Consider the following 25,909-nt stretch of genomic DNA (forward strand, 5'->3'; position numbering starts at 1 on the left):
GGATTAATCTTATATAATTCTGCAAAGTAAGACCTTTATTCTGTCTACCTTGGAGGGATTTGAGTCATAAAAGAGGTTAAATAGAGCCAGAGGTCACATAGGTAGCAGAAGAAGAGTCAGAATTTGAGCCTGGGTTAGGGAAGCTGGTGGCCACAGTTAGGCAGCCAGTGGGAGAGCTGGGCCAGAAGCACAGAATTTCAGTACTAGAAAGAAAAGTAGGGGTCCTCAGCATTAATCTCTTCCTTGTGTGGCTGTAGAGATGCTACATGTAGAGAGGGTGAGGCTGTCCCTGTGGATCACAGCAGAACTGGGACGTGACCTCAAGTCTCCTAACTGCCAACACTCTTCCATAGTCTCTCCAAGTCCAGATAGGTCCAGAATCAGGGACTTCTCTAAGAAACTAGGGAGTAAAAGAGGATTTACAGATTCTCCCTTATAATGACCCATTGAGGCAGCTCATGAAGGTGACTTTTAAAAACAAGCCAGTTCTGTGTGCACAAACCCATAATCTACTCTATCAGTGTGGAATTGCAGCAGGGATACATCGTACCCAGAAACATGCCTCTCCAAAACCGAAAAACTCAAACAGTAACAAGAGAGGCATGCATGAAAAAAACAATTTATATTGTAAAGGCATTTCGGCCTACCATTCCCTCTTAGGGTGGAAAGCTCCAGAGTAAACACGGGATGGGAGACCTGAAAGACAGGGGCTCGGTTGGTCTCGATTTCTGCGATGTCTTTTATTGTGAACATTTTTGTCACACCGAGCGATATGCTGGTATTTTAAGATTTGAATTTTTACACATAGCAGGGCTGCTGTCTATACATATTGCCATCCAGTGTTGATACAAAAGATCATGTTTACTATATTCTACTTGTGAGAGATTTATGGGCTTTTCAAATATAATTTTGATTAGGCATCGTTTTCCCTCTTTGCTCTGACTTCAGAAATTAACTGCATCTGAGCATCCCTGAAAGGCTTTTTCTGCTGCCCAAATGGATTCTCAGCCAGACCATCATGGTGTCTGATATTACTCACTTGCTTAAGGCAGTGAAGACTCATGTGGAGAAAAACTTCAGTCAGTCATTAGTACTTTAGCATGAACAAATTTTTGAAAGAACTCAAAGGTGGCGAGCATGGGATATGGTGCAGATACATTTTGATTATGGGGGATGAATAAAAAAGGAGCCACCCTATGACCCAGCAATTGCACTACTAAGTATTTACACAAAGGATACAAATGTAGTGATCTGAAGGGGCACCTGCACCCCAGTGTTTACAGCAGCAATGTCCACAGTAGCCAAACCATGGAAAGAACCCAGTTGTCCATTGACAGATGAATGGATAAAGAAGATGTGTATATATATGTAATGGAATCAAAATCAGCCATCAAAAAATGAAATCTTACATTTGCTACCATGTGGATGGAACTAGAGGGTATTATGCTAAGTGAAATAAGTTAATCAGAGAAAGACAATTATCATGATTTCATTTATATGTGGAATTTAAGAGACAAAACAGGATCATATGGAAGGAAGGGAAAAACAAAATAAGATGAAATCAGAGGGGGAGAAAAACTGTAAGACACTCTTCACTCTGGGAAACAAACTGAGAGTTGTTGGCAGGGAGATGGGTGGTGGATGGGGTAACTGAGTGATGGGTATTAAGTAGGGCACATGGTGTGATGAGCACTGGGTGTTATATGCAACTGATGAAATCATTAAACTCTACCTCTGAAACTAATGATACAATATATGAAATTAATTGAATTTAAATTTTAAAAAAAGGGGATGTTGGAAGACTAGATCAAGCACAGTATACTGAAAGATTAGATGAATACAAAACCAGTGTCCCCCATCTCCTAGTTTCCCCCAGGGCAGCCCTCTCAGTGATCCCTCCCCCAAATACTTCATTTGTTTATTTTTCCTCCTGTCTCTAAAACTAGTAGCTGATATTTGAGTCCAGCTTCTTTCTGCCATTCCTTCTGTTTGGGGAACCAAATTACTCCCTGTTGCAGGCAATGATTTTTAATATTCATTGTCTATTCTTTTGAGTGTGTAATGAAAACTGTGAAACCTGTTCTGGGAAGTATGCACCTATTTCTCAAGTTTTACCTAGAAATTCAGAGAGTCCTCTGACCCTAAGGTTAGATGCCTCTGGTCCATCTAGTGGAATGTATCATGGATGTGAAGTGAGGAAGGTTAGGTATTTGGAGAAGTTTCTTCTATAAGCATGAATTTTGTCATTTACAGGATTGGGGGTGGGGTGACCCGCAAGGTAGACAGTGAAGTTCAAATTCTAATCTTCAGAAAAGCTCTGGGAGAAGGAATTAGGGCAGAGGTAGACTGCTAGTGGTAATGCTTGCTCTCCATTCTTGAGTCCGAGCAACTTCTGACCAGTAGAGTTCTCTTTGATTAACACTGGCAATCCTAAAGGCTCAGTGATATCTGGCTGATCCTCTTGGCTCCTTATGGAGTGAGAGTGGGTAGTCATGCTTCCTTTTGGGGTAAGTGACTCTCAGTGCCCCCGAACAATGCTTGAATATTCATGTGCTTCCTTCTGCCCACTGCATTGTTCACTCTTCCCAGCTGGCTTGTCTCCTGAGTCTGAGCCCCCTCCACTCTTTTAGAAGAAGGTCAGGCTCTATTACTGCTGGGTGGAACAGCTTGGTTTTGTTTGACTCCTAGAGAAGAATGGTGCCCAGGCTGAAGAGGCAGGAGGCGGGGAGAGGCTGGGGGAAGGGTGCTCTAGCTCAGCTGTAGCTCTTTTGAGAGGTGAAAGGAAGATTTATGATGCCATTTGTCAACTGAAAGATGGATGGAGGTACCCAGACTGTGAACTCCATGTTTGAAGTGGGAGGTTATGGTAATAAACGGGGCCCCTGGAGATAGAGCTGTTGGTAGTGGGGATTGCTTCTCTTAACAGAGATGGTTCCCAAGTCCCTCCTTTCTCTTGCTCCCCTAATGGGTATTCTTTGTTCTTGCTGAGTCTGTCACTCTGTTTTGAGCATAGTCAACTACTGATTGATTATCTGTGTTCATGAAGGGGAGTGTCATCGTGCTGAGAAGAAATCTTTCATGTTGGTGTCCTGGGAAAATGAAACAATGGAAAATGCAAAAGCAGCTTATTTTTGGCTTCAGAATTCTCATGCTTTGCTTGAACTATTGGGAACAGCCTATATGCATATGATCCTCTGTATTTTATGTCTACCTTTGATCTACCCTCATTTAGCACCATCCAGGGAGCTGCAGGACAAGGAGGTAGAAATGCTCTCAAAAAATGCCCCTGCAATGCTCCATGCATTACTTCTCCTGGGAAAAGGTCTTTGAAAACCAGGACTCCGTGATCAAATACTTTTGGAAAATGCTGTATACATATCATGGCCTTACAGAGTTAAAATTAAAATGCATGCTGACACATAAAAAGGTTGGGACAGTTCTGTAGTAAAGAATACAGTTTTTGTTTTAAAGTTTTCCATCATTTTTGATCATAGAACTTTTAAAAAAAATTACATAACACTTCCCAAACCCCTACAGACTTGGTGTTATTCAGAACTTACTTTGGGAAGACTCGATTTTGAAAAGGGGAATTGGCAATAACTAATGTCCAAGGCAGCTATGGAGCATAGATTAAATGTTTTTCAGCCCAGCATTGGTGCAGACTTGATGCATGACTTTTGTAAACTTTCCATATATTGTCTGTCTGTCTGTATTTATTTATTTAAAAGATTTTATTTATTTATTCATGAGAGACAGAGAGAGAGAGAGGCAGAGACATGGGCAGAGGGAGAAGCAGGCTCCATCCAGGAAGCCCGATGTGGGACTTGATCCCAGAACTCCAGGATCATGCCCTGAGCCAAAGGCAGATGTTCAACCCCTGAGCCACCCAGGTGTCCCCGTATATTGTTCTTAAAATAATCTCTGTATATATGGTTGATCCTGCTTAAAATGGGCCCTTACTGAAGTATGGTTACAAATGGATTTGTTGTGGTAAAACTTTTGTTTAAAATTTCTTTATTGAGGTATAATTGACATTGAATAAGCTGCACATACTTATGTATTCAAAGTGTACAACTGGATACATTTTGGTATGTGCACACATCTATAAAAGGGTACTGAAATTTCTGACTAATTCATTTCTCTCTTTATCCTTGCAGTTCTGTTTTTGCTTCTTGATCTTTGGAGCTCTGTTACTAAATGAATAAACATTTAAGATTGTTATGTTCTCTTAATAAATCTACCCCTCTATCATGTTGAAGTGATCCTCTTTATCCTTGCAAATATTCTTTGCTCTATGATATGTTTTGCCTGATGCTAATAATCATTCCAGGTTTCTTTTGATTCATATTGGTGGGATCTATCTTTATCCATCCTTTTACTCTTAACCTATCTATGTCTTCATATTTAAAAAGGTTTTCTGTAGGTAGCATACAGTAGGTCTTGCTTTTTTTTTTAACCCAACCTGATAATTGCTGCCTCTTCATTGGGAATTCAGACTGTTTACATTTAATATGAATATTGATCTGGTCAGGTTTAAATCACTTTGTTACTATTTGTTATTTGATTTGTCCCATCTGTTATTTGTTCTCTTTTCCCTGTTTTTTTAAATCTTCTTTTGATTACTTATTTTTTTATTATATTTTCATTGGTTTGTAATCCATACCTCTTCATTATCTTAGATGTTGCTTAGGGATTATAGTATACATCTTAAACTTTTCATAGTCAACCTTCCAGTGAGATTGTGTTAATTCACATATGGTATAAAACAGTATGCTTCTGTTTCTCCCCTCTCAGGCTTTGTGCTGATGTTGGCATATTTTACTTTTCCTTGTTATAAACTCCACAATTATTTTTGTTTGCAAAGCTAATTATATTTTAAAGAGATTTAAATAATAAGAAAAATAACTCCTTTATTTATCTACATAATCACTATTTCTGGTGCTCTGTATTATTTAATATTAACCCATTTTTCCATTTTCTATTACTGTCCTCTTGTGTGAAGGACTTGTTTTAACATGTCTTATAAGAATGATCTGTTGATAAATTCTTTCAGGTTTTGTATGTCTGGAAAAGTCTTAAAAGATCTTTTTGCTGGGATTAAAATTGTAGATTGGCCATTTTTTTCCTCCATCACTTTAAACTTGTTGATATACTGTTGCCTTGCTTACATTGCTTCTGGGGGAGAAATCTGCTGTTATCCTTATTTCTATTTCTGTGTATGTGATTTTTCTTCTTCCCTTTGTGCTAAGACTTTTATCATCATTTGGGCAATTTGATGTTGATGTGCTTCAGCAGAGTTTTCTTTTTTTTTGTACTTGGAGTTTGTTGAGGTTACTGGGGCCTATGGGTGTTATGAGTTGAATTGTATACCTCCAAAATTAATAGGTTAATTGAATTTATGTTAATTTGTTAAGTTCCTAACTCTCAGCACATCAAAATATGACCTTACTTGGAAATAAGGTTGTTGTAAAGGTTATTTGCTGTTGATGTTATAAGGGTGGGCCCTAATAATACGACTAGTTCCTATAAATGGGAAAAATTTGGACACAGACATACATACTCAGGAAAGATGTCATGTGAAGATGAAAGCAGAGTTGATATGATGCTTCTGCAAGCCAAGGAATGGCAAAGATTGCTAACAAAGACTAGAAGCTATGAGAGAGGCATGGAACAGATACTTCCTCAAGGCTCTCAGAAAGAATTAATCCTGCCAAGAACCTGATTTCAGATGTCTAGACTTTGGATCTGTGAGATAATAAATTTGCTTTTTTAAAAAAAGGCTTATTTATTCATTTGAAAGAGTGTGGGAGGGTGGGGTAGAGGGAGAGGAAGCAAGGGTGTTAAGAGACTTTGTGCTGAGTGTGGAGCCCAATACAGGGGTCATTCTTGTGACCCTGAGATTATGACTCAATCTAAAACCAAGAGCTGGATGCTTAGCCAACTGAGCCACCCAGGCACTGCTAAATTTATGTTGTTTAAGCCACCTAGTTTGTGGTATTTTGTTGTGCAGACATTGCAAACTAATATAGCAAGTTTATAGTTTTAATAAAATTTTAGATATATTTTGGTTATTCTTCAAAATTATTTTCTATATCCTCTATCCCATCCTTCTTCCAGGACCCCTTGACACATGGATGTTAGTCCAATTCAAGTTTTGTTTTGTTTTTTGAGTCTTTTTTTCTGTGCTTCATTTTGAAGTGTTGCTAGCAATATATATGTTTGCTAATATTTTCTTCAGTGCCTGATCTACCATTAATCCCAATGTATTTTACTCTCAGATATTGTAGTTTTCATTTCAAGAAGTGTGATTTTATTCTTTTAAACATTTTTTTTCCCACATGATTAATTAACATCTTCAATTTTTTCTCTAGTTTTGTGCACATATAAAATATAGTTATAATGTTTCACAATTCTGGTCTGCTAATTCTGGCATCTGTGTCAATATAGGATTGGTTTTGATTGGTTGATTTTTCTCATGAGTGATGTTTTGCTTATTTCCATGTCTGGTAATTTTTTTTAATAATAAATTTATTTTTAATTGGTGTTCAATTTGCCAACATACAGAATAACACCCAGTGCTCATCCCATCAAGTGCCCCCCTCAGTGCCCCCAGCTATGGTTTTCTTTTTTAATATTCCCCTGCTATTCGGGGTCTTTTCTGATTCCACACAAATCTTAAAATAATTTGTTCTAACTCTCTGAAGAAAGTCCATGGTATTTTGATAAGGATTGCATTAAATGTGTAAATTGCCCTGGGTAACATTGACATTTTCACAATATTAATTCTGCCAATCCATGAGCATGGAATATTTTTCCATCTCTTTGTGTCTTCCTCAATTTCTTTCAGAAGTGTTCTGTAGTTTTTAGGGTATAGATCCTTTACCTCTTTGGTTAGGTTTATTCCTTGGTATCTTATGCTTTTGGGTGCAATTGTAAATGGGATTGACTCCTTAATTTCTCTTTCTTCAGTCTCATTGTTAGTGTCTAGAAATGCCACTGATTTCTGGGCATTGATTTTGTATCCTGCCATGCTACCAAATTGCTGTATGAGTTCTAGCAATATTGGGGTGGAGGCTTTTGGGTTTCCTATGTAGAGTATCATGTCATCGGCGAAGAGGGAGAGTTTGACTTCTTCTTTGCCAATTTGAATGCCTTTAATGTCTTTTCGTTGTCTGATTGCTGAGGCTAGGACTTCCAGTACTATGTTGAATAGCAGTGGTGAGAGTGGACATCCCTGTCTTGTTCCTGATCTTAGGGGAAAGGCTCCCAGTGCTTCCCCATTGAGAATGATATTTGCTGTGGGCTTTTCGTAGATGGCTTTTAAGATGTCGAGGAATGTTCCCTCTATCCCTACACTCTGAAGAGTTTTGATCAGGAATGGATGCTGTATTTTTCAAATGCTTTCTCTGCATCTAATGAGAGGATCATATGGTTCTTGGTTTTTCTCTTGCTGATATGATGAATCACATTGATTGTTTTACGAGTGTTGAACCAGCCTTGTGTCCCGGGGATAAATCCTACTTGGTCATGGTGAATAATTTTCTTAATGTGCTGTTGGATCCTATTGGCTAGTATCTTGTTGAGAATTTTTGCATCCATGTTCATCAGGGATATTGGTCTGTAATTCTCCTTTTTGGTGGAGTCTTTGTCTGGTTTTGGAATTAAGGTGATGCTGGCCTCATAGAACGAATTTGGAAGTACTCCATCTCTTTCTATCTTTCCAAACAGCTTTAGTAGAATAGGTATGATTTCTTCTTTAAACGTTTGATAGAATTCCCCTGGGAAGCCATCTGGCCCTGGACTCTTGTGTCTTGGGAGGTTTTTGATGACTGCTTCAATTTCCTCCCTGGTTATTGGCCTGTTCAGGTTTTCTATTTCTTCCTGTTCCAGTTATGGTAGTTTGTGGCTTTCCAGGAATGCGTCCATTTCTTCTAGATTGCCTAATTTATTGGCATAGAGCTATTCATAATATGTTTTTAAAATCGATAGTATTTCCTTGGTGTTGGTAGTGATCTCTCCTTTCTCATTCATGATTTTATTAATTTGAGTCTTCTCTCTCTTCTTTTTAATAAGGTTGGCTAATGGTTTATCTGTCTTATTAATTCTTTCAAAGAACCAACTCCTGGTTCTGTTGATCTGTTCCACAGTTCTTCTGGTCTCGATTTTGTTGAGTTCTGCTCGAATCTTTATTAACTCTCTTCTTCTGCTGGGTGTAGGATCTGTTTGCTGTTTTTTCTCTAGCTCCTTTATGTGTAAGGTTAGCTTTTGTATTTGAGTTCTTTCCAGTTTTTGAATGGATGCTTGTATTGCGATGTATTTCCCCCTAAGGACTCCTTTTGCTGCATCCCAAAGATTTTGAACGGTTGTATCTTCATTCTCATTAGTTTCCATGAATCTTTTTAATTATTCCTTAATTTCCTGGTTGAGCCTTTCATCTTTTAGCAGGATGGTCCTTAACCTCCATGTGTTTGAAGTCCTTCCAAACTTCTTGTTGTGATTTAGTTCTAATTTCAAGGCATTATGGTCTGATAATATGCAGGGGACGATCCCAATCTTTTGGTATCGGTTCAGACCTGATTTGTGACCCAGTATGTGGTCTATTCTGGAGAAAGTTCCATGTGCACTTGAGAAGAATGTGTATTCAGTTGAGTTCGGATGTAAAGTTCTGTAGATATCTGTGAAATCCATCTGGTCCAGTGTATCATTTAAAGCTCTCATTTCTTTGGAGATGTTGTGTTTAGAAGACCTATCGAGTGTAGAAAGTGCTAGATTGAAGTCGCCAAGTATAAGTGTATTATTACCTAAGTATGTCTTAACTTCGGTTATTAATTGATATATTTAGCAGCTCCCACATTTGGGGCATATATATTGAGGATTGTTAAGTCCTCTTGTTGGATAGATCTTTTAAGTATGATGTAGTGTCCCTCTTCATCTCTCACTACAGTCTTCGGGGTAAATTTTAGTTTATCTGATATAAGGATGGCTACCCCTGCTTTCTTTTGAGGACCATTTGAATGGTAAATGGTTCTCCAACCTTTTATTTTCAGGCTGTAGGTGTCCTTCTGTCTAAAATGAGTCTCTTGTAGACAGCAAATAGATGGGTCCTGCTTTTTTATCCAGTCTGAAACCCTGTGCCTTTTGATGGGGTCATTAAGCCTGTTCACGTTCAGAGTTACTATTGAAAGATATGAGTTTAGTGTCATCATGATATCTATTCAGTCCTTGTTTTTGTGGATTATTCCACTGGACTTCTTCTTAAAGGGGAATTTTAAGAGTCCCCCTTAAAATTTCTTGCAGAGCTGGTTTGGAGGTCACATATTCTTTCAGTTCCTGCCTGTCTTGGAAGCTCTTTATCTCTCCTTCCATTTTGAATGAGAGCCTTGCTGGATAAAGTATTCTTGGTTGCGTGTTCTTCTCATTTAGGACTCTGAATATATCCTGCCAGCCCTTTCTGGCCTGCCAGATCTCTGTGGAGAGGTCTACTGTTACCATAATATTCCTCCCCATAAAAGTCAGGGACTTCTTGTCTCTTGCTGCTTTAAGGATCTTCTCTTAATCTTTGGAATTTGCAAGCTTCACTATTAAATGTTGAGGTGTTGAACGGTTTTTATTGATTTTAGGGGGGGACCTATTTCCTGGATCTGAATGCCTGTTTCCCTTCCCAGATTGGGAAAGTTTTCAGCTAGGATTTGTTCAAATACATATTCTGGCCCTCTGTCCCTTTCGGCGCCCTCGGGAACCCCAATTAAACGTAGGTTTTTCTTCCTCAGGCTGTCATTTATTTCCCTTAATCTGTCTTCATGGTCTTTTAATTGTCTGTCTCTTTTTTCCTCAGTTTCCCTCTTTGCCATCAACTTGTGTTCTATGTCACTCACTCGTTCTTCCACCTCATTAACCCTCATCGTTAGGGCCTCTAGTTTGGATTGCATCTGGTTTAATTGATTTTTAATTTCTGCCTGATTGGATCTAAATTCTGAAGTCATGAAGTCTCATGAGTCATTTATGCTTTTTTCTAGAGCCACCAGTAGCTGTATAATAGTGCTTCTGAATTGGCTTTCTGACATTGAATTGTAATCCAGATTTCGTAACTCTGTGGGAGAGAGGACTGTTTCTGATTCTTTCTTTTGAGGTGAGGTTTTCCTTCTAGTCATTTTGCTCAGTGCAGAGTGGTCAAAAACAAGTTGTATTGGGAAAAGGAAAAAGAGAGAAGGAAAGAAAAGAGAAAAAGAAAAAAGAAAAAGAAGAAAAAAAGGAAAAAAGAGAAGAAAAAGAGAAAAAAAAAGAAAGGTGAAAAAAAAGGGGGTGGGGGAAGCAATCAGAAATCAAAAAGAAAAAAAAACACGGGGGAGTATCTTCTGATTCTGTATACTTTAAGTCCCTTGACTTCCCCTGGAACTGGTCCGTCTAGCTGGTCTTCTGGGGGAAGGGCCTGCTGTGCTGATTTTCAGGTGTTAGCACTTGGGGAGCTGCTCTGCCCCTGCCTGGTGCAGGGCTCAGTGGGGGTTGTTTACCTGTGAGGCCCCAGGAGGAACGACCGGATTGGCGGCAGTCAGCTCTCCAGCGCTGGAGTCAGCTCCTGCAGTGACTACAGAGCTCTCGGTCTGGAAGGCCTGGAGGCTCCGGGGTGGGCCGCTGATCTGCTCGGCTTAGGGCAGGAGCGTCCTTGCTGTCCTGGGCCCTCCCAGCCTCTGCCTGTCCCGGGGGAGGCGGGATCCTGGGCTGTGTCCCGACGCCCAGTGCTCTGGAGCCTGCGCTGTGGGATTCGCGCTCCCGCCCCGCAGCCCCCTCCGCGGAGCCACCGCCCGAGCCCCTCCGAGCTGCTCCTGACTCAAGCCGTGCACACTGCCGCCCTTTAGGGAGCTCGGCCGGGGGGTGTGGCGTGCTCTCCCGGGGGCGCAGGTGTCTGTTAGTGTCCCAGGGAGCCCGAGGGCATCCCCGCCCTCCTGGGGTCCTGCTCTAACTCCCTGGGAGCGCCTTTCCCCCCAGGAAGATTGGTGCAGCTCCTGCTTCTCCGGACAGGGTCTCCTATCTTGGGGACACTCACCCTGGCCTTAGCCTGGCTCCTCGCGGGGCCCCTCCCCCTCGGAGGCCTTTTGTTTCTTTATTTCTTTTTCCCCCCTTCCTACCTTGATAGAAGCGCGAACTCTTCTCACTGTAGCATTCCAACTGTTTTCTCTTTAAATCTCAGGCCGAATTCATAGATTTTTCAGGATAATTTGAAGGTTATCTAGGTAATTTGGTGGGGACAGGTGCTTTGGGGACCCTACTCTTCCGCCATCTTGCCCCTCCTTCCCATGTCTGATAATTTTTGATTGGATAATAGACACTGTGAGTTTTACTTTAAGTGCTGAATATTTTTGTATTCCTATAAATATTTTGTGTTGGGAGACTATTAAGTTACTTGGAAACATTTTTTTGATACATTCAGGTCTTACCATTAATATTTGTCAGGTGAGGGATGCCTGGGTGGCTCAGTGGTTGAGCGTCTGCCTTTGGATCAGGGCCTGATCTCAAGGTCCTGGGACTGAGTCCTGCATTGGGCTCCCCACAGGGAGTCTGCTTCTCCCCTCTGCCCATGTCTCTACTTCTTTTTGTGTGTCTCATGAATAAATAAATAAAATCTTAAAAAAAAAAGATTTGTCAGGAGAGACCAGAGCAACTTTTAATCTAGGACTTATTTGTCCCCACTAGTGAGGCATAAATCTTCTGAATTATTTACTCAATGCCCCATAAATTGTGAGCTTTTCCAGTCTTTTCTGTAAATTATGAGTTCTTTTCCAGAATGACTCCATTCCAAGCCCTCAGTGAAAACCTTTCAGGTGGTTCCCTGGCCTTCCACACTTTCATCACACACATGTGCTAATCAGTATTGTGTTGAATAATTTAGGAGGGCCATCTGTTCATCTTTGAAATTCCCTCTCTCTAGCTTTCACCTTTCCAATTCTCTGTCTGACCTATGAACTCTATGTCTGCCAGTTTCTCCACTAAGTTTCTTAAATCAGGAAGCATCCTGGGTTCTACGTGCATTGCCTATGACTTGGTCTAGAAACTCTTCAATGCAATAAGCAGGGATAATTATACAGATAACCTTGTTTTTCATTTATTGAGGACCATTGTTCTTCATTGCTTAATGTTCAGTGTCTTGAAAACTATTCTTTTCATGTATTTTGTTAAGTGTTTTGGTTCAGGTAGAAGAGCAAATCCAGGCTCTGTTACTCCATCTTGGATGAAAGCAGACGTTGGTAATACTTTTCAATCAATAATAATCATATCTTGAGTGATTATCATGGTCTAGGGCCTGGTCACTGCCCCCAGACTCATAAGAAAGATGATTTCTTAAAAAATAGATGGCATTAATTCTGGACTAAAGACTTACTGATGGCACAAAGATGTTGAAAAAGTTGCCGTAGATCTTAGATTTATAACTTTAATATGAAAGGCCAATATACTTGGCGGTTTGGGTATGAGATATAAGTGAATAAGGTTATGAACTGAAGTCCCATCTGGCATGGGACTTTTCTCACTTTTCTCTCTCCATGGAAGTGGACTGTAGCCCCGACTCCAGCTGCCTATCTCAGTTGAGTGAATTAGGATAAACCAATATGTTTACAACAAGAACAAAGCAAAGAATTGTGAGTCAGAAGACATGATATTGATCCCAACTCTCCTACTTAGTAGCTCTGTGACCTTAGAGGAGTACCTTATCATTTGCTGAACAGTTTACTTATCTATACGATGGGAATATGAATTTCAGCTTCTGTAATTCTCAGTTGATAATAGCATCCTGTGGGACAAAGTATGTAAAAGTTATTTGTTTGCAATAAACCACAAATGATAATGATATGTTATCATTAAAATCAGAAATCTGAGTGCATCCTACTTGCATAATAAAGCTCAAAGGCACAATCTTTTGATTGAGGCACAAGCCACATGAGTCATCTTTGAATCCCTCCACTGCATCCAGCATGATGCTTTGTACACAATATATTTCTTCAGTGAGAGCTCAGGCTCATTTGCACAGTACAGTGCTATGTAAGAATGAAAATTTCAGAATAACCCTGGATAGTACTCATTTTCTACCTCAAACTTAAGTAAAGAAGTTCAGATGCATGTCAGAATTGGAGAAATTTTAGAAAAGAAATTACAAACTTGCAGTCTGTTGGCTACATATTCACAGACATTTTTGGCTTGGTTTGTATAGTTATTTTATTTTCTTCCAGTATGAGATATATTGACATATAATACTGTGTAAATTATAGGTGTATGGCTTATAGTGTTTAGATATAAACCTATATCAAAATGATGACCACAATAAGTTTGGTTAATATCTATCACCTCATATAGTTACAAAAAATGTTTTTCTCCTTGTGATGAGAACTTTAAGGATCTATTTTCTTAGAAATTTTCAAATATACCATATAGGATTGTTAAAGTCATCCTGTTGTACATTATACCCCTAGTAATTATGACTGGAAATTTGCTCCTTTTGACAATCTTTATCCAGTGTACAGTCTTAAAATATTTGAAGCATTTGATAGTGTTTTAAAATTGGGAGATTCTTTACAAAAATACAGATTTCTAGCCTCTCTTGCTAAAACAAATCAGAACAGGAAAGCTTTCACTGGAAATAAAGAGAGCAGCTGCTCCTTTTGGATGAGTTAGGTAGGGAACTCCGCTCCGTTTGCCTCCATCTTCAGTTTGGTCTTGCCAACATTGAGGCTGAGTGGAAGTGACATTTATTATTTTGCATGTGATATTTTTTTCTATTAGAGTTAAAAAGAAAATAGCATATTTCTTTCATGTATTTCTTTACCAAAGTGGGAAAATGAATGCTGGGCTTGGGAGGCCCTTAACTTTTAAGAAAAATGGGAGAACATACATACTTTGTGGAAACACAGAGAAAATATTTAATTTGTATTGAAAAATATATAACTTAGATGTCCTTGCAATAAAACTTGGCTACTTTATTCATGTATACTACTTAGGTATCTGAGTTTGAACCATGCACTTTAGAGATATCTATAGTCCTATTTCCTTATTCTTCAAGGAAAGAAACTAAGCTCCAAAGTCCATGAAAAGTTGAGACTGAGGTTCAGTTGTGGACTTTTAAAACTTATAAAATATGTTGAATACTTGATGACTATCACGTTTCTAATATTTTCTTTTTTAAAATGTTCTTAGTTTATTAATCCTCTCATGAAAAATCTGCACAATCACCACAGATAAAGCCACTGCGGAATCTTTACTCCTGTTGTTCAATCTCCAGCTCACTTCTTTTTGCCAGCACCAATGTTGGCTTTTGCAGTCCTCCTGACTTTCTTCATTCTGTTTTTGCATTCTTTGTGCTGTTTTCTTGAAGTCTTTTTCTTCTCATACAGGTCATGTCTTGCAAGTCTATGTTTGGGTTCATTTTTCTTTGCATAATCCAAGGAATCACAAATCATGCCGAAACCAGTTGTCTTGCCACCACCAAAATGGGTTCTGAATCCAAATACAAATATGACATCTGGTGTGGTCTTGTACATTTTGGCTAGTTTTTCCTGAATTTCTGTCTTACGTACTGTTGCCTTCCTGGGGTGAAGAACATCAATGACCATCTGTTTCCACAGAAGTAGTTGGTTGGTCATGAACTTCCTGGTCCGGATAATTACTGTGTTATTCATGATGGTGGCCGAGCTTCAAGCAGCCGGGGAGGAAAAGAGTATCTAATATTTTCAATCTAAATATTCATTAGTAGTAATGACATTCCACCTTGTAAAAGGGAACTGAACCACAGAATGGTATAACCGTTAATAATAAATACAGGAATAGAAGGTGTTTTCCCACCAAGGACTGATACACCCATGTTCTTTGCTGGTCTATACTTCTATGCAGGCAGTGTTTATAGGACTTCAATTTGTATTTCATTGGAAGTGCTGGACAATATGCTCAGCATTATGGAGGATTTAAAACATAAGACCTCACCATCAGAAAGGATGAATACCTAGCATTTACATCACTGTGGATGGAACTAGAGGGGTATTATGCTAAGTGAAACAAGTCAGTCAGAGAAAGATAATTATCATATGGTTTCACTCATATGCAGCATATAAGAAACAGTTCAAGGGATCATAAGGGAAGGAGTCAAAACTGAATGGGGGAAAAATCAGAGAGGAATACAAACCATGAAAGACTCTTAACTCTGGGAAACAAATTGACATTTGCTAAAGGGGAGGTGGGTGGCAGGATGGGATACCTGGGTGACATGGTGGAGGACATGTGATGTGATGAGTACTGGGTGTATACACAACTGATGAATTATTGAAAACTACATATGAAGCTAATGATGTACTATGTCGGCAAATTGAATTTAAGTAAAAAAAATAAAACATAAGATGTGATTCTCTTCTTCTAGGAACTTGTGTTTGGTTGAGAAGAAACAGTACATGATGAGTGCATGACGAATGGAACTGACATCACATATTGTTCTGAATGGAGAGCTGTCAATGAGCTTAAGTGGGCTGGCAAGGCTTGCTGTAGAAAGAGGTAGATATATACGCAGAAAAAAGAGAGTCACATGAATAAGTTATGGAAGGAAATTTTTGGGATAGTGAAATGATCTCTTATATAACCTAGTGTAATATGTTCAATTTAGCAACAAACCAAGGTCCAGAGGAAGTAAGTGTTTCTTATGGACTAACAGTAAGTTAATGTCAGAAACCAGCTCTCCTTATTCCTGCTTCAGACAAAGTCATGCATCATTGCAATCACAGAAACTGCCAGTCTATGTTCCATTTTTATTTTTGTCCTTTTGATTTTCTTATTTACCATGCATATTCTCTGACAAAAGGAACTTTGTTTATCTCAGTTACTACTATGTTCCCAGACCCTAAAATACCCTCCTTCCCTTACCCCAAGACACACTTCTTAAGCCTCAAAGGCAAAGTCCAGAGAACTAAATTTTCATTTGATAAATTCTGAAATTAATATGTGAAAAGGCTTAGCTGGGAATAAAAATTTTAGGGAGAAGAGACAAGATAGATTTTAGATCCAGTAGTGCAGCTCAGTTAAGGGACATTAATAGCCAGTCAAGTTGTCCTTTTGGTATACAACCAACTAATCTCATTATCTTGTGTATAAGATACAAGGAATCAAGATTTGTGAGTACTTGTTGAGAAAAAAATCTAGCCCATGAAATGATGAATCAAAATGATGAAATTGTCTATAGAGAAGCCTTGGTTAAAGGTCAATTGGTGATGGTAAATATAGAATGAAGACTAAGTAACCAAAAATTGTGATTGCAAATTAGAACAGAAATATTGTACTCTTTGACAACATGAAAAGACAAGACTAACAAAAAATTTGAATGTGGATGGAAAGAATAAAATATAAGGGTATGGATTCTAACTTTTTAATCATAGAAACCCAGATGGCACTACCCAATATTAAACATGGTAGGAAAAAAAAAAGACTGTAGCTGCTGCTGCTGCTGCTGCTGCTGCTTCTGGACAAAAAAGCATCTGAGTAGAGGGTGGGGTGGAGAAGGGAGGGAGAAAATCTTCAGCAGGCTCCACATCTGGTGTGGAGCCTGACGCAGAGCTCCACCTCACAACCCTGAGATCATGACCTGAGCTGAAATCAAGAGTTAGATGCTTAAGTGACTAAGCCACCCAGGTGGCCTGACTAGCTTCTTAAAGATCTTTCATACTTTCCCTTTTAAGAGTTACTATTTCTTAGAATAAAAAACCTGTTACTTATTACATTTAATTTTAAAGGTGGATCTATATTATAATCATTTTTGTTATATACATTTTATATGTATATACAAAGTCATACACATTAAATATGTGGAATTATGGAATTATGGAATTATGTTAATCTAATGTTAATGATAATATATTGGAATAATGGGGTGTAGATGACTATTTTTTCTCTAATTTATATTTACAACATAACTTAAATTTTTCTTCATTAAATTGTTTAGTAAAAATAAGTTATTTTTAAAACTGCAACACAGAAAATTAGAGTATTTCCTACCATTATCATTTATATTCTTGTACATATATCTTATACATTCTGCATCTTACCATATGTATGTATACCCTTATTTTTTCACATACTCATTTTTCCATGTGTTACTCTATCATACTCATATTCTGCTATTATGATTTTAAAAATACAATTATTCCTTTTATATACAGAGTTTTATTTGTAGGCATGTACATTGCTTATAATATTTTGCTATTGTAAGTATCCATATTAAACATACATATTTGCCTACATATTATTTTTTAATATAAATTCCTGGAAGAAAGTTTATTGGGTAAAAATGTATGAAGATATTTCAGACTCTTGAAATATATTATTGAATTGTCTATAATGGTAGTAAAGAGGAAGTGTCTGGAAGTATATACATAAGAGCCTTTTAGGCAGAAATTAATCAGGTAAGCAATATCATGGGAGTCAAAATACTAGGGCTTTACACTGGGGTCAATTCTGTATGGCTAATTATATTTTTGGGAAAATAAAATTTTGATAGAATGGAGACATGTATTCATGAAGGACAAATCAAATGATAACATCTAAGATTGTTCATTTGCTCTTCACCTGAGTGAAGTCAGTCAATCAATACGTGTGTATTAAATTCACTTCCCCCAGAACTTTGTGTATCTTCTGACTTCGAATGGTGTTTTAGTCTTAATGGGTTTGGGATTCTCCATTCATGTCTACATTGGTTGGATTTAATTTTGCATTAATTTTTTTCAAGAACCTTTAGATTTTGTACTCCTTGAATTCTTTCATGTTAAAAAAAAATGTTTCTCTGCTGGAAAGATGATTTGGTAGGATATAATATTCTTTGGTCATATTTTGTTTCTCTTAGAACTTTGTGCATATCCTTTTGTTATTTTTTGCCAATGGATGTCACTGAAGAACACTATTAGACCAGCTTGACTTTTTGTCTTAGAGAAGAAAAAATATAGAAAATATTATGTATTACATAATACTATATTTTATATAATTTATATATATGCATAGACACCTGTACATTAACACCTGGGTTTTGCTACTTATGGATCAGTTTTTATTTTAGTGTGGTGTACTTTTTTATTATACAGATAAAATTCTTCATTTTAAAGATAGTTACTGTTTATACTGTTTCATAGTTGAATATTTTTGTAGAGAAACCAGTTATCTTTAAGTTATCTTTGTCTTCCATATTGATTATCTTTAATTGTTTTGATTTTGTTGTTCTTTCACCACAATTATATTAAGCCTGTTTCATGTCAATAATTCATTTTACAGCTGTGTCTATCTGATTTCTTTTGTATATAATTTACTTGGTTTTTAAACAATGTTATCTTGGCTCTTAATTTCTTTTATTAGTTGGCATCTGAATTCTTATTTTATTCTTATTAAAATTAAAAAGTAAGGGGAATTTTCCTTTGTTTTATGGAGCATCTTTTCTTCCAGATGGGGTTCTTCAACTCTCTCTTTTTTTGCATATCACCTTTGATTCTTTTAATATTTTACTAGAGCATGTTTTCATTCTTGCCATACTTTATTTTATTTTTAAATTTTGCTTACACTTAGAAAACTTACAGTTAGTCTTCTGGTGGTTTGATAGAATATGAGTGAATTTTCCATGATTTCTTATAATCTATTTGTCTTATTTGAGTAGTGGTGGAACCAATATTTCTAAATTGAATTGGCTTGGTGTGACAGAAGTTTGGAAGCTGAGGCTAAGGGAATTGCTAATACTTAGTTTTTGTGTTGCAAATAAATAAATAGGGTACTTAAAGAAGTACAAAATAAATAATTGCCATAATACCAAATAAAGCCAATATTTGCTTGATACACATAATATGATCATATAATGGCTACTGATCACCATAAAATGAAACTAGATCCTAATCTCTTTTCTGAGATTATGTTAATTTCATTTGTGTAGTGTTTCTTATTTTCATGGCGGGGGGTGGAGATAGCAGAATATACTCTTGAAACTGGAATTGTTTCCCATTTCCTCATGGAAACTTGAATACCTTTTTCTGGAAAAGGAAGTTAATCCAGTTTCATCCTCACTTTCCATCAATCCTTTATATTAATTTCCTCAACACAGTTTAAATCTGAAGGAGGAAAATAAGAATAATCGTCCACAATTTACTGCCCTTCAAATTGGAGATATTCATGAGAGTTATTGGGATTATTTGTTAACTCTTCTAGAATTATTTGTTAACTCTTTTAGAGCTTGGACTTAGATGTCATAGGATGTGGGGATTAGAATTTTTTCTCTTTTCTACCATTTCACAGGCCTGGATACTACTCATATCTTTCACATTTTAATTGATTTTTACAATAAAAATTTGAAAATAAAATCTATTTTAAAATAAAGTTTTGGAGGACACGTATTAAGTATTGGGAGAGAATGTCATTGAACCCTTTTACTGCCATATCCATTTGGACTTGGTGGTAATATTTATGAATAATTTAAACATGAAGAACACTTTTATGTATCTAATTGTTTCAAGATAAGCTTATATTTTTATAAGTAAAAAGTCACTCATAAATTTTATTTTCTTTTTTAAAATTTCTTTTTAATTTTCTATCTTTGAAGGTCTTTCAATTGCCACTTCTCAGAAATCTCCTCTGATATCCCTATCCAAAATAGCTTCTCATTCCACTGTATTTTCACAGAATCTCTCTACTTATTAAAAAAATTTTTTTTAACTGTTATCACGGGCCAGGCCATTTTTAGGCTCTTGTAATATAGTATGTAGAATACAATTTTTGTCTTCACGATACTACTATTTCCATGATTGGAGGTGGTAGGGGGACTGATCCAACATCTATTTTAATTATTTGGTTCCATATATTTTAGCTTACTGAAGTTAGAGTATTTTATTAACTGACATATCCTGTACAATCTCATACAACGTATGGTGCACAATAGGAGCTGATAAATGTGTGTTGAATTAACAAATGCAAACTGAAGGTCTTCTTAGTTGGGATGTGGAAAGACAATGCTTAGGAAAGAAAGGCTGGGGCAGCCCAGGTAGCTCAGTGGTTTAGCACCGCCTTTGGCCCAGGGCGTGATCCTGGGACCCGGGATAGAGTCCCACATTAAGCTCCCTGCATGGAGCCTGCTTCTCTCTCTGCCTGTGTCTCTGCACCTCTCTCTCTCTCTGTGTCTCTCATGAAAAATAAAATCTTAAAAAAAAAAAGGAAAGAAAGGCAGGTATGATTTCAGGCCTATTTGGCTGAGAAGATGTTTGTGAAGGCAATATTAACAGCCTCTCAGTGGTTCAGGCATGTGAAAATAACAAAGCTACGCTCAGGTGGGTGGTCAAGGCTAAGAAATGATGGGAACAGAGAATATCAATGATTTTTGGAGCAGGAGGAGCCAGCCCAGTATCACTGAAAAGGTCCCTGGAACCTGGAGTAGTATGGTTAATCCCTATTTCAGTGTTAAATTCCCCCTGCATGCTGTGAATTTTTTACCACATTACTCAGTACAGGAAGTGCAAAATCATTTATAACTAACTCTCATGGGGAAGGCATGAGTGCCCAGAGACTTAGAAAGAGTTGAATTCTCACAATTAATTTCAATCTGGAAAGGCTGAGCTGGGAACTTTTTCCTTTTCTTGTTATGAGGCTGCCACATGACTAGCTTTTGGCAAGATGCAGTTGACATTTTTCCAAAATAGGGATCTTCACAGGCATCTTATTTAGAGCCTTAAGTAATGAAACATCACTCTTTGTAATTGTATGATCAAGAGCTAAAAGGTAACGGCATGGGAACTAAAGAAACCCATGAAGCTAGGCTAATATAAATGTTTCCTTATATTTTGCTTAAAAAATAGTGTCTAGGCTTTATGTAAAGAAGTTTTATGGAACCCAGAATATAGTTAGTGTTCAATAAATGTTATTTTTTATTGTTAGGGAATCTGAGTGTTTCATCCTTTGGGATTTGTCAATATAGAGAACAGAGAAAGTTTAAGGGAAAAAGACATCAACAAGACCTTGAAAGAAGTGAGGTCTTCTGGAGTGAATGTGATTTTGAATGAGCTAATATATTTTGAAGACTCTTTGACCACAGAGTTGGAAGGGTCATCTAGTCCAGTGTTTTGACAAATGTGGTAATTTTAGTCTACAGTCGAGTAACATTTTAAAAATTGTTCATGTATTTTGGAATGTATTAGGGGAAAAATCAACTCCAAATTTATTTATATGAAAAAGCAGTCTAATGTAAAGGAAATATTGAATAAATAATATTGGCAAAATTTGAAAGTGGGTCTTGAATTAAATGTAAAGAATATGATCTAGACCAAAATCATGTTCAACGTAGGAAGATGGTAAGCAGAGAGTAAAGCGGTGTGGATGGGGGGAGTAAGCTCACTTCCCTACAATACAGATGGTCTCATTATTAGACAACTCTAGCCCTAGTTATAGCAACTGATTGTGTTTTCCCTGTTTGGATCAAAGATTCCAAATTGTCACTACCATTTCTCATTTGAAATTGTCCTCGTCATCATCTTCCTCTTCTTCTTCCTCTCCTCCCCCTCCCCCTTCCCTACCTCTTTCCCCTCCTCTTCCCCTCCCTCACTCCCTTCCTCTCCTCCTCCTCCTCCTCCTCCTCTTCCTTTTAAAGAAATTCTTTGTAGGGCTGCAATTATAAGAGATAAGTACAGAGCTTTCCTGTTCGGAGGAGGTGATGAGGAAAGCTGAGAGCCTACAAGTCCAGCTACTTCCCAGCAAAGGTTTTCCTGGGAATTCTATGGTTCTACCAATCACAGTCTGAAAAATATGGGTTTCAGTTATCTCTTGCTTGTTATTTCTGATGGTATATAAGCCATTCAATTTTTAGTAGCTTCAAGCAATAGTTTATTATTAACTCTTATATTTTTCTATGTTGACTAGGTTCAGCTGAGTAGTTCTTATTTGAGGACTCTCATAAAGTTGAATTCTGATGACATTTATTGCTGGACTTATTGGAAGACTTTTTCATATCCCCTGCCTGAGCTATGATGGTGTGAGGCAGTGGGGGTTGGTAAGATATCTGTCATTTATCCTGGCCTCTCCATATGACAAGATTGTGCTTCTTTACAGCATAGTAGTCTTATATGGTGGCCCACAGAGTGAGCATTCCAAGAGACCCCAATAGAAACTGCAAGACTTCTAATGACCTATCTTTAGAAATTAACATGATATATATTTTTTAAAGATTTATTTATTAGAGAGAGAGAGAGAGAGAGAGAGAGAGAGAGAGAGGGCAGAGACACAGGAGGAGGGAGAAGCAGGCTCCATGCCCGGAGTCCGACGCCGGACTCGATCCTGGGACTTCAGGATCACACCCTGGGCCAAAGGCAGGCGCTAAACCGCTGAGCCACCCTAGAAATTAACATGATATTGATTTCACCATTTCTGTTTGTCAAAGAAATAAGAGACCAATTCAAGGAGGGTGGTGATGGAGTTGGCAGAGGAATAGATTCCACCTTTCAATGGGGGAAATAACCTGTGTATAGGAAAGGAATGTATCAATGGCAGACATTTTGAGGTAAGCTATCACAGGTAATATTCAGCTCAGAGAAGGCAAGGACTTAAGACCACAAAGCCAATAATGACAGGCCCAGAATTAGAGCCCAAAATCATAAAGGTGAAATCCTCTTCTGAGAAAGTTTCAGTTTCAAATCTTCCTGCCCAATACTGAAAATTAAAAACTTTCCCCTGCTAATTATAGTTCAATCAGGCTTTGTATCAAAAACTGTCATTATAACTGGCATGAATTTAGATTTTTAAAAAAGTTATTAAAAAATAATAAAGAGAAAAAAACATTTATACTTGTATTAGAGAATACCAAGGGCCTGGAAACAAATCTAACAAAATATGTGTAAGAATTATAAAGAGGAAATATAAAACTTATTAAAGAGATAGGAAAGAATAATAAGATTTATTTAGGAGATATACACAACATTCATGGATAGGGATTCTTAATATCATAGTCTTCTCTTAAACTTGTTCTATAGATTCAATGGATTTCCAATGAAAATTACGATTATTTTGCCCCCAAATAACTTAAGGTAATTCTAAAATTTATATAAAACAGCAAAGGGCTGACAACAACTAGGACAATTCTATAGAATAAGACAAGAAAGATATAAAGTATGTTCACAGCAACACTGTTCATAATGGTCAAAACCTGGAAATGGTCCAAATGCCGATTTGAGGGAATGTGTATGAGTAAATGGTGTTATATTCACACAACTGAATTTTATTTTATTTTTTAAAAGATTTTATTTATTTATTCATGAGAGACACAGGGAGAGAGAGGGGGGCAGAGACACAGGCAGAGGGAGAAGGAGGCTCCATGAAGGGAGCTTGACGCGGGACTCAATCCTAGGTCTCCAGGATCACACCCTGAGCTGAAGGCGGCGCTAAAGCGCTGAGCCACCCAGGGTTCCCCATCACAACTGAATTTTATACAATAGTCAAAGTAACGAAGTACAGAGACATGCAAAAATATGGATGAATCTTAGCAACTTAGGATTTGAAACACAAGTACTCATATTTCATCCAACTTGATAATCATTTTATAAAATAAAAACTACAATAGAAAACTTTAAAATAATTCATATAGATATAGCAATGCTATGCAAAAAAAGGAAAGCAAATGACTTATAAACAGAAGATTTAGAATGTTGCTTATTTCAGATGGGGGAAAACAGTGGAATGAAATGGGGGTTCATATGATTAGAAGTGAGGTATTGTTAAAGTTGTATCTGGAAATAGCCCAAGTGTCCATGGACTGATGAGTGTATAAAGGAGATGTATGTATGTATGTATATATATATATATATATATATATATATATATATATAGTTTTGTATTACTCAGCCATAAAAATGAAATCTTGCCATTTGCAATGACATGGATGGTAGGCAAAATAAGTCAGAGAAAAACAAATACTATATGATTTCACTTATATGTGGAATTCAAGAAACAAAGGAGCAAATGGGAAAAAAAAGAGGCAAACCAGATATTTAATTTAATTTTCTTTTCTTTCTTTTCTTTTTTTCTTTTCTTTGTTTCAGAGGTAGAATTTAGTGATTCATCAGTTGCATATAATACCCAGTGCTCTATTACATCAAGTACCTTTCTTAATGCCCATCATCTAATTGTCTTTCCACATCACCCACCTCCCCTCAGGTAAACCTCAGTTTGTTTCCTAGAGTTCAGCGCCTCTTATGATTCACTTCCCTTCAAGAAACACATTTTTAGCTATAGAGAACTGATGGTTACTAGAATGGAGGGAGGGTGGAGTGATGGATAAAATAGATGATAGATATTAAGGAGCACATTTGTTGTGATGAGCCCCAGGTGTTGTATGAAAGTGTTGAATCACTATATTGTACACCTGAAACTAATATTACATTGTATGTTAGCTAACTGGAATTTAAATAAAACCTTAAAAAAATAAAAAATACAAAAAATAAGTAACCAAATATTGGCCCTCTGCCTATATTAAAATTGAATTTCTATTGAGATGTATGAGTTCCTTATTATGTTGGATGTTAACTCTCTTATTAGATATATAGCATGCAGATAATTTCTCCCATTCCTAAATAGACATTTTTCCAAAGAAGACAAGTCTTTCATAGGTATATGAAAAGATACCCACTAATCATCAGGGAAATGCAAATCAAAACGACATCACTTCACACTGTCAGAATGACCATTAACAAAAAGACAAGAGACTAGTGTTGGTGAAGATGTGGACAAAAGGGAACTGTTGGTGGGAATGTAAATTGGTGCAGCCACTATGGAAAACAGCATGGAGATTCCTCAAAAAATTGAAAATAGAACTACTTATGATCCAGCCATTCTATTCCTAGATACATGTCCAAAGGAAACAAGATCAGTATCCCAAAGATGTATCTGCACACTCATGTTCATTGCAGTATTACTCACAATAGCCAAGATATAGAAATGACCTAAGTGTTGCTAGTTGAATGGATAAAGAAAATGTGGTATACATACTCCGTGAAATATTCAGCTATAAAAAAGAAAGAAATCCTACAATTTGTAACAATATGGATAAATGTGGAAGGAATTATGTTAAGTTAAATAAGCAAGAGAAAGACAAATATTGCATGGTTCCTCTTGTGGAATCTTTTTTTTTTTTAACGCTACTTTGATAGAAGTAAATAGAGTGGTAGTTGCTGGGGGCTGGAGGTGAGGGAAACATGGGGAGATGTAGGTCAAAGGATACAAAGTTTCAGTTTTAAGAAGAATATTTCTAAGGATCTACTATACAGCTTGGTGGGCTATGGTTAATAATATGGTACTGTATACTTGAAATTTGCTGAGAGAGTACATCTTAATTGTTATAACCACATACACAGAGTTAACCATATGAGATGATGGATGTGTTAATTATCTTGAGATAATGATTTCATAATGTAATAAATATGTATATCAAATCATATTGTGTAGCTTAAATATATACAATTATATTTGTCAATTATTCCTCAATAAAGCTGGAAAAAATTTACCAAATACACAAAAGCAAGTCATGCTAGGGCCAATAATGAAATCAGGTATTAGATTAATTCTTTGCACTTAAGTCCAACCAACCAACCAACTTAACCTTGATAAGTATTACTCAACCTAGGTATTCCATTGCCTGAGTTGAAGAAGGTGAGCTGGCCTTTGGAAAGTTATGAGACGGGTTTCTCTCAAAGGTTTCTCTTTGTTACCAGCCCATTGGCAGAGATGTTGCTTCTTTTTTTTTGTATCTCACAGGATGTAGAATGACTGACATTTGGAGCTGGAAATCTTCCAATTACACTCCTTGTTCTTATGAGGAATAAACCAAGGATGGGGAGAGATTATGTGGCAGTTATGAGGCAGTCAAACCAGGAAAAGAACATATATT

At 37.2% G+C, this 25,909-nt stretch overlaps 1 protein-coding gene across 1 annotated transcript; it reads right to left on the reverse strand.

Annotated features, from left to right (window-relative positions):
* Nucleotides 1-14,262: 14,262 nt before the first annotated feature.
* LOC129509792 (40S ribosomal protein S24-like) lies at nt 14,263-14,663 on the reverse strand. Its single transcript, XM_055325639.1, has one exon. It carries the CDS (start codon nt 14,661-14,663, stop codon nt 14,268-14,270), a length of 396 nt encoding a protein of 131 aa, XP_055181614.1. The 3' UTR covers nt 14,263-14,267.
* Nucleotides 14,664-25,909: the final 11,246 nt, after the last annotated feature.

Source organism: Nyctereutes procyonoides, unplaced genomic scaffold (genome assembly GCF_905146905.1).
Source record: "Nyctereutes procyonoides isolate TBG_1078 unplaced genomic scaffold, NYPRO_anot_genome, whole genome shotgun sequence".
NCBI lineage: Eukaryota > Metazoa > Chordata > Mammalia > Carnivora > Canidae > Nyctereutes > Nyctereutes procyonoides.

Excerpts from the sequence above, each read along its gene's own strand:
- LOC129509792 (XM_055325639.1), bottom strand. The coding sequence starts at position 14,663 with ATGAATAACACAGTAATTATCCGGACCAGGAAGTTCATGACCAACCAA.